The sequence below is a fragment of the Ambystoma mexicanum genome, chromosome 10, assembly GCF_040938575.1.
Source record: "Ambystoma mexicanum isolate Mex_15411 chromosome 10, UKY_AmexF1_1, whole genome shotgun sequence".
NCBI lineage: Eukaryota > Metazoa > Chordata > Amphibia > Caudata > Ambystomatidae > Ambystoma > Ambystoma mexicanum.
Genome location: NC_090932.1, coordinates 963,279,137 through 963,291,594, shown reverse-complemented (window position 1 = coordinate 963,291,594; position 12,458 = coordinate 963,279,137). Strand labels below are relative to the sequence as shown.

The window sequence follows — 12,458 nt, the reverse complement described above, 5'->3', positions numbered from 1 at the left end:
AATATCAGGGCAATTTGAGGTATGATGACCATTTCTAATTAAGCAATAGAACCAGAGCAGCGGGGGCATTACCAACTCAGGTAATGCCCTGGGGCCCATAGGTAAGGACCTGAGCAAAGCGAGGGCCTTACCGAAGGCCTCGGGGCATTACCAGAGTCGGTAATGCCCCCGCCGCGAGGGTTCTATTGCTATTAGTATCCCGGCCCGCAAAATTTGCGTGACCGGGGTACTAAAAGCAATTTTTTCTGTCCCGAAACGCTGCGGCGTTTCAACGCTGCGGCATTTTGGGACAGAAAAAAAAGAAAGACCAAGAAAATGGCTGCCGCCATGGAAAGGGAAAACGGAGTCCGTTTTCCCTTTCCATGGCGGCCATCGGGAGCGGACGCGCTGGGAACACAAGTGTTTCCAGCGCGTCCGCTCCCGAAAAAGGATAAAAAAAAGGTAAGTAGGGTTGGGAGGACGAAAAAGAAAAAAAAAAGTACCTGCGTCCCCAGCTGGGGACGAGGGAAGCCCCCAGCCGTGTGGAGGCGCAGAGCGGGAATGGCCCCGCTCCGAGTCTCCACACGGCTGGAGGCTTCCTTCGTCCCCCGCCGGGGACGCAGGATCAGGAAGGTAAGTTGGGGGGCGGGTGGGAGGGGGGGGAGGGAAGGGAAGGGAAAAATAAAAATAAATAAAAGACTTACCGAGTCCCCGGCGGGGGGGAGAAGGCAGCCTCTCAGCCGCAGGGATGCTCGGAGGAGGGATGGCCCCGCTTCGATCCTCCTCATTGGCTGAGGGGCTGCCACGCCCCCCGCCGGGGACAAAGGCCTTGGAATCCCGACGGAGGGATTGCATTCTGATTGTCTCTCGCCGGGGTACTAATGTACAGAAAATCACTTGAGGCCAGTTAATGTGATTACATTACATTGTCATACTAAAAGGGTAGTCTGTGTATTAAGAAATGTACACATTTGTGAGCATGGGGGTGCCACCTGTAAAAGTTGAAGATGGAAAAAATATGGAATTCGTGAGTTTCAAAACTCCTTAAATTGTTGTTTTATTTTGTAACAGAGAATGCCTGTTATGTTGTATTCTAAATAGCTAGTGTTTATATGTGCATTCGTGTTGCTGGGTCCTGTGTGTGCGTTTCTTCCTGCCAGAATGTACTTGGAACCTTTCCCTGTGAGGGATTTCAGTGAATCTCCGGATTTTTAATCTGATGGCAGTGGTGGCTGGCTGATGTGAGAGGATCAGCTGTACCCAGGCAGGGCCTTTATACTCCTCTGTATGTCGGTGCATTAGGGCTACTTCCAGTGGATCGCCTGATAACATTCTCCCTTTCCTCCTGCCCATGTAGCCCATTGTCCTGCAGATCCCTGCTCTAGTTGTTGCCCATAAGCTTCCCTCACTGCCAACCATTCATGCCCATCTCTGCCTTGTGTGATGAGAACCCTGCATTCTCGGCCCAGAGACATGCTCAAGTTGCTGCTGTTCTTGGGTTACACACACCACTTACCTGTTGGCCCCCACTACCAAACTTCACTGTCCACCTTTTTCAGTTTCTGTGGTTTTGGGACTGCACAATGGTGGATGGTGACAATTCTGTGTTTCATGAATGTTGGCTTCCCATGAGCAGAACTCTATGCAAGGGTATTTATAGGTGAATATTTGTCACCCGCAGCCTCTTTCCCATGGTCATGCTAGTTATTTGCCGAAGAAGCTGAGCCTCTGCCCAGGAGTGGCATAAAGAACTGCCCAGTAACTGTGCTTTTTCATCACTTCACACCTGCAAGATGTCCCTCTTCTGGTTCTACGATGTTGCCTCGCATCAATTTGCTCCAGGCGCATTTCTTTGATTTTATTTATTTATTTTAAATTGTTTTTTTAACACATTTCATCACAAATAAATGCATGTGGAAAACCCCACAGCCACCACCCCCCGCCCCCACTTCTCCCACCTTAATAAATACCTGCATTTGTGTCGAAATGTCTTCGAAAAAGAAGCGCAAATAGACCTTGAACAAATGGGCATGAACGCCCTCCTCTCTGGTCTGTTTATCTCATGCTAGACTTCTGTAGGGATCGGCAGCCCACCTGTGCCACGGTTCTAACATCTGAGAAGGTGTTATGTGCGAGGGTAAGATGGCTGCCAATGGCATTTCACTGGGTTGGCCCCCAGGACTGATTCCTGGAGTATCTCCCTCTAGGACTGTAAAGGGTCTTTTCTCCTCTGGGAATGTGCAGTTCCTCAGAGCCCTTGCAAGCAAGAGAGGACATAACTGGCCAGGGAGGTAAAACCAATCCCCCTAAATTTACTTTGGTCACGACTCTTAGCCCTGCAAGCCCCTTCGTCCATCTAAATGCCAGGATGAGAATTGATTTTAGGAAAGCCAAATAAACATGGGCTCAGAAGCCTTTGTCTGAAATTGATGCGATACTGTCATAGATATACCGATACTGTTATAAAGAGTTGCCTTAACTTGGAACATAAAAATCATTCTGTGTTTTAACTTGTAGCAAACCAGTGGAGTGTGGCATACAGTGGATCTAAAACCGAGCATACGTGTAGCGACTTGAAACCAGGCACTTACTACATGCTGCGTGTGTGCTGTATCAGCACAGGTGGACACAGTCAGGTAGGACATCCTTTTAAGTTATGTAAAGTGTACATGGGAACCAGTGACATTGGAAACATGGCAATGAACTAGGTAAGAATGTAACAGTTCGTAATAGTTTGTGCCTGCAGAGTTTTATGGAGTTTTCAGTTGTGCTGATGAATGCATGCTACAAACACATACACACACACAGACACGCACGCACATGCACGCACCCTCCCACGTATACACAAGCACCCCCACACCTGAAAAAGTGAGTCATAGACTGAATCTGTACCTTAATGTGTGTTGTGCAGAGAGAAGTTTGAAGGGAAACATTCTAACATTGGCTGATCTGAAGGCCGATTCCTCCAAAAGACTGGACCCTTCATTATGTCACTTCAAAGGCAATTCAGAATCAATTCTGTAATTGAATCTGCAGAGCTGCTTTTTTTATGACATTTAAAAAAATAGTATCCCTCAATTTGACTTTAGGATTTAAACAAGTTGGGGGTGGGTGAAACATTGTAACAACTTTTTTGCAAGCAGATGTATTTTTAAAAGCGATTTAGATACTTGGTGTGAAAAAGCCTTTTCTGCAAGCCATTTTGGTAATGTTATTTTCTTGTCTAGTGCTCGGAAAGTCAGCCGATCCTCACACTGAGTGTAGCTCCAGGTCAGTGTCGGCCCCCAAGAGTTTTGGGGAAACCTAAACATAAAGAAGTGGAGCTGCAGTGGGGTGAGTAATGGTGTGCCTTATTCTTTTTAAGCATGTGCTTATAAATTAATCTCAGTTTAATTTATCGCAATGCAGAATAATTAATGAAGAACAGCAGCTGATATAGACAGTCATTTATCACGGGTTGACGTTGAAGTTCTGAGTCTGGAGTAGACCATTTTCAATTGGGTGTATGGCACTAAGTTCTTTAAGTTTGAGCATGGCACAGTTTGCAATCTGGTGGCCCCAAGCACATCTGCAGGGTATACCCTGACATCATACCCCTCTAAAGTTAAAGCCTCTCAATTGGTGCGGTTTAACCCTATCTGGCCCTGCATCCTATATGGAAGTCGATAAAGGGGGACCGTGCATACAGAAACCTGGAACTAAGGAAGGCGTTATTGTTCCCATAGGCCCACCTCCCAAACCTTAGACCCATCCATCAGAGAGCAGGAACCCCACTTTGTTTTTTCAATTTGGCACAAGTGCCATTCTAGCCACATTTAGAATATCTGTTCATGAGTGTGCAACACAGAAGAGGGATGGCGGGGGTGTTCTGACTTAATCAAATTCAATAAATATGCCATCGGGTTTGAAATTTGCTATTTGCCCTGTTCAAGTCTATCACCTAAAAAGGATGACTCTGACGATGTCTGCGCATAGGAGGAACCCTACTAATTCCTTGATTTGAAACAGGACTTCTTTACAGTAGATCCAAGCTTTCTGTAGCTATGCCACCTCTGGAAAAGGACTCCTAATTAGTGCTTTGTATTACAGGTGATACAGCGCCGGCAATTGTGATCATTTTTACAGTATGTAGTATAGATCTATCAAACGCTGCTTTTCTAAACAATAAGGCATTGTTTTGGAATCATGTTTGCTTAAAATTCAGTACAAAAGTGGGTGATAATAGCCCCACACCCAAAACATCGGCGGTATCTTAAAAAATACCTTGATACATTTACAAGTATTATTTAGTTTTATATAGGGATGGTTTCAGGTTTGTGTCGCAAGGCCTGGGCATAATTATCAGCAAGAGACTGCTTTTCGACAGTCGCAACTCTGGCTTTTTTCTTTGTCTTCTCATAGACAACTGACTATGGAGATGCGCTTGCTACCAAGCAAGTCACTGTTTTACTCAGATAAGAGAATTGAGGCACAGAACAAGGATGGGACTTTTTCTGGATCAGACAATTTGTTGAAGCTGCAAAGAAGTGACTAGAAATGGGGTCGGTTGTATCGCCCCAGTTTGCCCACTAAACCACAACCACAAAATCGCCCGTTGAGCTTCGTAGGTGCAGCAGGCGGCCTGCCACCAGGACTCTACCTTTCCATTCTTGAGATTTCATTTCTAAGAATCCTGCCTATTGAGTGCTCATGTCAATTGCAGTTGAATCTAAATCTCCCAGAATGTATTAGTTTCTGAAATGTAAGCATGGCTGCAAAAGGGGATCCCAGTGAAATGGCTGCCTCCTTACTGCAATGCGCATCAGCAGTGCTCTCAAGTTTTCCCTTGCCATGCACAAGGCGGCACACCACCCTCTTTTTGTGGACTTCTGGGTCTTGCACGGGTTTACATTTAAAGTATGAAAGGAAAAACGACAAGACTCAGAATTAAAAAGACAAAAATCGGGTCTGGTTGGCTATCCCGCGCATAGGCAGGGAAAGATTGAGAGCTCTGCATCCGTATTTACGAGGCCATACTTCCGGTTGATACCATGGTTTCCATGCCTGTGGACGCAGGTTTTAAGGTTATCCTTGTGATGCGCTCAAGCACTTTGGCAAACCTCTGAGATTCTGCAGGCACGTTATGAGTTTGGCCACACGAAAGGTATCCTGGGCAAATGGAGGTATTAACCATACATTATATTTTATTACAGGAATTTGCCTTGGGAAGCTTTTGAAATCTGCATTGTCTATTTGCGTTCTCAGACGATAGCTTCGTTGTAAAAGTAATTTTCAATACATCCAAAAATGTCTCCTGTTGTTCAGTACACCTGCTTTTCCTTTCAATTTAGTTTTGCACAATTTGGCTGTAAAATATAAGACTTATTAAATAGCTGTTGGTTAGATGCGCTGTGGTAATGCTTAGTCCTTAATGGTTTTGCTTTTCTGCCATGTTAGCTACAGAACTCTTCGCCTTCTATGTCCCCAATCGCTGACAGCGGCACAGATTGATCTGGCACATTGTCCTTCTCATGCGGAAACACTTTAAACTACGGTTAAAATACAGAAAGCATTGAGCATTGTGCCCCAAAAATCCACACCGTACAATCCAGATGTGGTACCCATTCAAAGAAAAATTCACTTGTACGCCCTCTTTTCTGCAATTAGCAACTGTGAAGGGAGTTGGAGTAAAATAACAGAAGTCATTGGGTAATGTTAAATAGCATTTTTATTAGTAACATTAGTTTAGTACTTGCACAAAGTACATTGAGGTGTGGTACAAGGAAGAAGGATTATCTTTGGTTTAATGTTGTTTGTTAATTACGCCCCCCTCATGTTGCTTTAGGATGGTAAAAATGTAGTCCAATACATATTTGTGGATACATTCCGCCCAGAATAGATCAAAGTGTGCTCTGACAAAAATAAATGTGCTTTGATGTCGATTCAAGAATGTTTATCTCCGGGAAATCCGTTCTGTCTGCCTTGTGCACTCGATCTAGTACATCAGGGGCTGATAATTATGTTACTGCTACTTGACCAAAAGTTTTTTAAAATTTCTTTTAATGGAGAAAGGATTTTTTTGTTAACCAATCCTACTTACCAATGCATTATACTATTACCATTGGGACAAATGTTGGGACCATTTTTGGGCTTTACTTGGATGCACAGTACTGCTATATCCAGGCATTCCCTTGCTCATACACAATAGTACATCTTTTTTAAAGTCGTTTTTCAACTTCTGTTGGTTTGCTTTTAAAAAAAAAAACAATGGAATGCATCTCAAGATAGTCTGGATGATTTTAACTCATGAAATGTACAGTTCATCTGCTTGTCTGATCGCTTTGAGAGCAGCCAAAGCGTTTTGGCACATGGAACTGCAAAGACATTAGTCTGTTTGCAGAGCCTACACTTATGGTGGCATAGACATGAGGACCCTGGGCCATGGTGAAACATGTTCCAAAGGCCCAGCGAAATCAAAGCAATTTTTCTATTCACTGATCTCTAAATAAGGAAAATTTCCATAATTTCTGTCAGAAACACATTTAATATCTGTAGGCCTTCATTTCATGTACACCTATTTTGACGCAGTCTGTCAGTAGCAGGTGTGGCCCTATTTTGATGGCCATATTGGGCTCCATTTAGCTTAAGCCTAGGCGTACCCCTTGTTGGCCTTAACTGCCAGACACCCATGGAACAGTAACAGATGCCTGGCCCCATATTCAGGGGGCTTGCTGAGCCTTCCCCCCCTACCACCGGCAAGCACCTGGGTTACATGCCACATGTGAGGTCTAGCCACTGCTCCGGACACACTCCTGCTTAATCGGCGCAAGAGCAGCAATGATCGTTTGCTGCCAGGGCTTGAATTCAGCACATTCCACAGAGATCTCACTTTGTAGGTTACCTTAGGGGGTCGCTACGATATATAGGGTCCCATGCTGCAATTGCTGAGCCTCCACATGATGTGAAACGGAACTGCCAAATCCACTTCACCCAGGCTTGCTGCATAGAGCAGCATAATCCCCACTGGTGCATTGGAAGTGCATGATGTCTGGAACTGCAGTCTTGTCACCGCATACGCAGCCTTGTGGTCACTGCTTGTTCATCACATGTCTCCAGGTACTTCCTCACAAGAATAGAAATCCATTTCAGGATCAGCCGCAGGAAACTCCAGTGCCCCCCTAGACGGACACAAGCCCTTTGTACTCATAGAAGCAGTGCTTTTTAAAATCGCCAAAAATGTCATAATAGGAGTGCACGCCTTGAGAAAGCCAACAGCAATGCATTAGAAACAGACTCCAATAATATGAGGAGGCTTCAGAGTCATGTGGAAATGGCCTACAATTTGCACATGGAGTTGTTTTGGGAGATTTTGGGCTTTACAGTTTGTGGTTCCAACATCTGATCCAGGGACTGCACACAAAGCACCTGGGCAAAAAAGGTTAATTCCTGGGACCCAGATTATGCCAGGATACGATAATTTATTCATATTGCGCTCGTACACAAGTGTTTCAGAGCGCGACAAGGGAGGGGAACAACGATCTTACTTGGCCCAGTGACATTGAGAACGCACAAGTGCATGGGAAGGGAAAAGGGGAAAAGTGCATGGAAGGGGGGGGAAGTGGAAAGTGTGGAGTAGAGGAGAACATATAAGTAATAATAAATAAAAATAAATAGATAATAGAGGCAATAAACAGTGGTAGTGCAGCCAGCAAGAGGCAAGTGCTGTGTTTAAGGCAGCAGACTTGGTAAGTCTGATAAGTGCAGAGAAAAAGGAAAATGGGGGTGTGGGGAACTGTATGGGTACAGGTACGGTCCCGAGTGCAAGGGATGGCCAGGAGGCAGTGCAGGAGGGTGGAAGGGTGAGCAGTAACCTGGGCCTCGGGACAGAGCGTGGCCAGGTGCACGGTGCCAAGAGCAGATCAGCAGGGGAGAGAGGGAACGAAGGCAGAAGTAAAGCGGAAGGTCTTGAGAAGTTTCCAGAACCGGAGATGGTTCTCCTCAAGTTTTGGAGTAGCAGGGAGGCTGTTCCAGAGGGAGGCCCCAGCTGAAGAGAGAGATCTACCCCCAGCTTGTTTCTTTGAAAAACGACTGACCCTGAGGGAGTTAGAGGAGCGAAGAGCTCGAGAGGGGAGAAATTTGCAGAGGGATAGCTGAAGGAGACCCACAAATAATGATCCTGAGTATGGTAGACTGCAGAACTTCAAAGCAGCAAGATACCCCAGTGCTGGACTTTGGGAGGCATGTCAGCGGTGCTCTAGTGGGGACAAAGGACTGCAGGATTAAGGGCAGATTGGTCCCTCAGTGTAGAAGGGCTGCAGGAATCCCAATAAAGAGATCCCTTCAATGGAGCAGAAGAGATTGGCAGCAGCAACAAAAGTCGTCCCAGTTCGCGTACAGCAGCAGGGCACCCAGGTCTGTCATAATGGATGCACACCGGGCTGCAGAGGAGGACGATATTGCTGTTGCCACTGGATCGGGGAGGGGGACTGTGGGGGGGGCTGGATAGGATTCTCCTGCACCTGAAGGAGCAGAGCTTTGTCTGAAAAAGATATGTGGGGAAAGCATCACATGCCTACAGCAAAGAACTTCAGGACAGCATCTTCAACAACTCGGATTTTGGGTAGGTTCTGAGGGAGGATGTGGCATCCCTACAGGTAGACACACAGGGCTAGGGCATTCTCAAGCACTCCAATGTTCATTCAAACCTTTGGTGGCGTTTGAGTCATGGTGGGCCAGCCACATTTCACCTTCTTGTGCACGCGTCTACATATTATGTAGGCTAGATGCATGGCCGAAGCTCATCCAGTTCTAATTAGGATGTTTTTTGGGCACATTGCCACTCTTCGTGCTCAGACACACAAATAATAATCAAAAAACCAAATGGCTAGGTAACAGGACTCAAGAATCCATGAATAGTCATGTTGCAATAATTCACGCAGCAAATGGCTACTGACGTGTTAAAGGCTACCACACTGCTCTGCCAACTAAAACATACATAGCTACAACACCAGACTGTGATACTAACATCCTTACAGGGCGAGCAAACTCACCCTGGGCAAATGTGGCACTTTTTCAGTACTACTTAGTTATTAGTCATATGCGCCGCTGAGGGCAGTTCACCATTTCACCTGTAACACGGGCGTCAGTTTGAGGTCTGCCTGTCAGCAAGAATAGTTCAGTAAACCATAAAACTAACAAAATGTAAAGGGGACAATGTCAGCAAAATAACAGTCAACTAACGACTTTCTGATATTGCACAGACATTTGCTGTAGTCAGCATCGGTGTAGCCATTCTGTCACCATCCTCCCAAAGCCGCCGCGTGTGCGACTACAAAACCAATGATTCTTTCAAACACCACCTGCAAATATTTTCTTAATCACTCTGCTTTCAATATCATGAACTGTCAAAAAGGCTGTCGTCCTTTAACAATTATCTTTCTGAGGCCTAAATGGGTACCATGCTTGCTGTCGAAATTGCGAAAATAAGTGGTGACAAAGTCCTCCAAGGCTCACCCTGTTCAGAGGCAAGGGCATATTCCGTTTATTTGCCCAGCAGGGCTCTAGCAGAGGACCAATGGGGTGCTCATTATCTCCACACTCTTTGATGAAAGGGAAGTTGTTGAACATCAATGTCCTTGAAATGAAATTGATCCGTCTGGCCTTAAGGATATTTCTTCAACTTCACAAGGGCACTTTGGATATGAGAACCAATGTGCAGCAAATCAACCCCTTTGCCGCTAGCCACAGTGATCATTCTAGATCAGCACAGTGTAAATCCCCCTGCTTACCTTTTGGGTTGATCCCACTATGCCTTTCTTTCCATTAATGCCAAACTGAGGAACATTTTACAGCAGTATCTCTTTTTGCCCCCTTCATGGAACAGGCAACATTGGTTTTCAGAGCCCACATCAGGTCCATTAACTCTGATTAGAGTAGTTTGACAAGGCCATATCCCTGGCATTGTTAATGGGGGATGGGACACCCTCTCAGCTGGTGTTGGATGGCCTAACAGAGAGAAATACAGAGCCAGTCCTACCCTGAGTGGTGGACGGTGGCAGTTGAAAGGGTCCCAATTACTGGCCCATTTTGTGCCTGTCCATTTTTAAGCAGTCTACCTGTATTCCTTGCCATACCGCCATTATCTGATGCTTGCCAGTCTTTTCTAATTTCTTCTAGTGACAATCTCTTCCAAACAATGAAACAACAAGGGACAGAAAAAGTATAGCCTGTGTTGAATGCATCAAGCCAGCCACAGAAATGCTGTGACCCAAACACCAGCGAGCAGCTCTTCTAGCTCCAGTAACAAGCTGCCGGCAGAGGGGAAGGAGAGTGACAAATGCAGCAACACCATCTGTGCACAGTGGTCAGGAAGGCTGTGAAGTGCAACAAGAATACAGCAGCAAGCACCTAACTCCACTAATGGGCACCCTAGACCAAACTCAAACCCCCTCCACATCAGGACTACCTGTGGGGCCATAGGAGCGAAGCCGCCTAACACGAACTTGAGCAGTCACCTTCCCGGGTCACCATTACATATCCACAGCCAGTTTGCGTGGAGGACGTGGGTGGGGCTTAGCGCATTACTTATAACATTTGCTATTTGCACCATGTCCTAGGAGGGGAAGATTTGGCCAGAGACCCAATCCAGGGAGGTGCAGGTGGAGGATTAAAGAACACCACAGGAAGCAGGAAATGTTGGTTATTCGGGTGAGGCCAGAGGAGGAGATGGATGACCAAGAGACCAGGAAGAAGGAGAAAGGAGATGTGGAGTGTGAAGTAATTTTTTAGAGGAGGTGAGGTATTGGCTACTAAGTAAAAGTGGTACTGCAGTGTGAGTGTGTGTGTTAGTTTGGCAAGTGTGGTTAACCTATTTACTGTAAGGCATGACTATGATGCGTTTGGTACTGAGTGAAAGCCAGGTGTTGGAGGACTAGTAGGGAGGAGGATGTAATCCGGAAGAGGGAGCAGTGGTGTGGAGGAGGGAAAGCAGTAGGATCAGAGAGAGGGTGGAATCATTAAAGGGTGGAGGCAAGGCCCAGAAGGAGTGAGAGATATCAGAGGGACAGAAGAGAGGAGGGAGTGGTGTAGAGAGGCGGGTGGAACTGAGGCAGCAGTGAAGAAGCAGACCAAGAGAGAGCGAGAGAGAGAGAGAGAGAATGATAGAAGCCTAACTCAAGCTGGTCACCTGCAAGGTACAATTCTTCCCTATCCTTATAGAATACTAACCACTAGATAGGATAGGGCAAGTTACAAAGTCCCCGAGGGAGTTTAGTGGGATAAGGACAAGGGCCTTTTTGGTTATAATCTCAGCTCATTTAGTGATTAGCATACTGAGCGAGGAATAATCGCTATTCACTAACCTGAGGTTAGGAAGGAGGTGCATGGAGATGAGGGTGTGATGGACATAGGGCACATTAATATTTCAATCAAAATCCTTGAACCGTCTGAGATTTGGAGTGATTATTTTCCCATCTGGACAGAATTTTGTATTTATTTTAGACTATGGTGTTATTTCGAACAAAAGTGCAACAACCGAAAGATTCCTCGGATTAGAGGCCCTTACATAAGAGCATTGTTGGATTGAGTGACAGGTACCGGTGATGAAGGGGTGACAGTAGAAAAATATAAATATAAATAATGGACCGGACGACATTACAGTATTTTTAACATTGAGAGTCAGAGACCAGTATTTACATATTTCTATGTTACACACGGTAGCCCTATTGGTAAAATTCAGAAAAGGTGAGTTGGGTGGTGAGTTTGGATAGAAAGGTGCGAGGAGTTAGCGGTCCATTCCATTGATCAGTTGAAAATGATGCATGTTACAAGTAGAGCACTTTTTTGAAGGGACCAAAAGGCGAGGAGTAGACCAAGAAGTAGGCTTGCACAGTAGTCCAGTTTACCAAGCACAAGAGTGGGGTTGAGGGCTTTCGGTGACTAAGGCATGGGCAGATTTTTCCTATGTTGAGGAAGCCGAGTCTGGCTGCAGTGCCAGGGGTGATGGTGAACTGGTAGTGTTTCTTGTCACTGTTGGGGTAAGCCAAGTTTGAGACGAGTGAGTGGTTGAGGAGGTTGTGGGCGAATAAGGTTGCCGTTGGGGGCAGGCAGAAAGGTGACTTCCTTCTTTGAAGAGTTTAGTATGAGGCACCACAGAGGCGGGTGTTGGTTAGGCAGTTGGCTATGCATTCAAAGATTGCCAAAGATGAGTGGAATAAGAAGAATTTCGGATATCATCAGTGAACATGTGATAGTAAAAGCCAAAGCAGAAAATAGGTTTCCTGAGGGAGGGGTGCATAGGATGAAGGTGGTGGGCCAAAGACTGACCCTTAAGGAAACATCTGCGAGAAGGGTTGTTGGAGGGGAGGGGCTGGAGTCTCATGAGATGGAGAAGGAGTGGCCAAAGTGATAGGAGGATACTCTGTTGAGTGATTGGAGACCCAGTACAGTACAGTGCACTGGAAGCCAAAGAGGTAAAGAGTTTGAAGAAGGAAGGAATGAGC

At 45.8% G+C, this 12,458-nt stretch overlaps 1 protein-coding gene across 3 annotated transcripts in view; it reads left to right on the top strand.

Annotated features, from left to right (window-relative positions):
- Positions 1 to 12,458, top strand: part of FNDC3B (fibronectin type III domain containing 3B) — a 796,261-nt gene that overhangs the window by 682,435 nt on the left and 101,368 nt on the right. For all 3 annotated transcript variants that reach the window (XM_069618738.1, XM_069618739.1, XM_069618740.1), the window contains 2 exons: positions 2,497 to 2,615; positions 3,207 to 3,312. In XM_069618738.1, the coding sequence (XP_069474839.1) occupies positions 2,497 to 2,615; positions 3,207 to 3,312 (225 nt within the window). The remainder of the gene's footprint in view (positions 1 to 2,496; positions 2,616 to 3,206; positions 3,313 to 12,458) is intronic.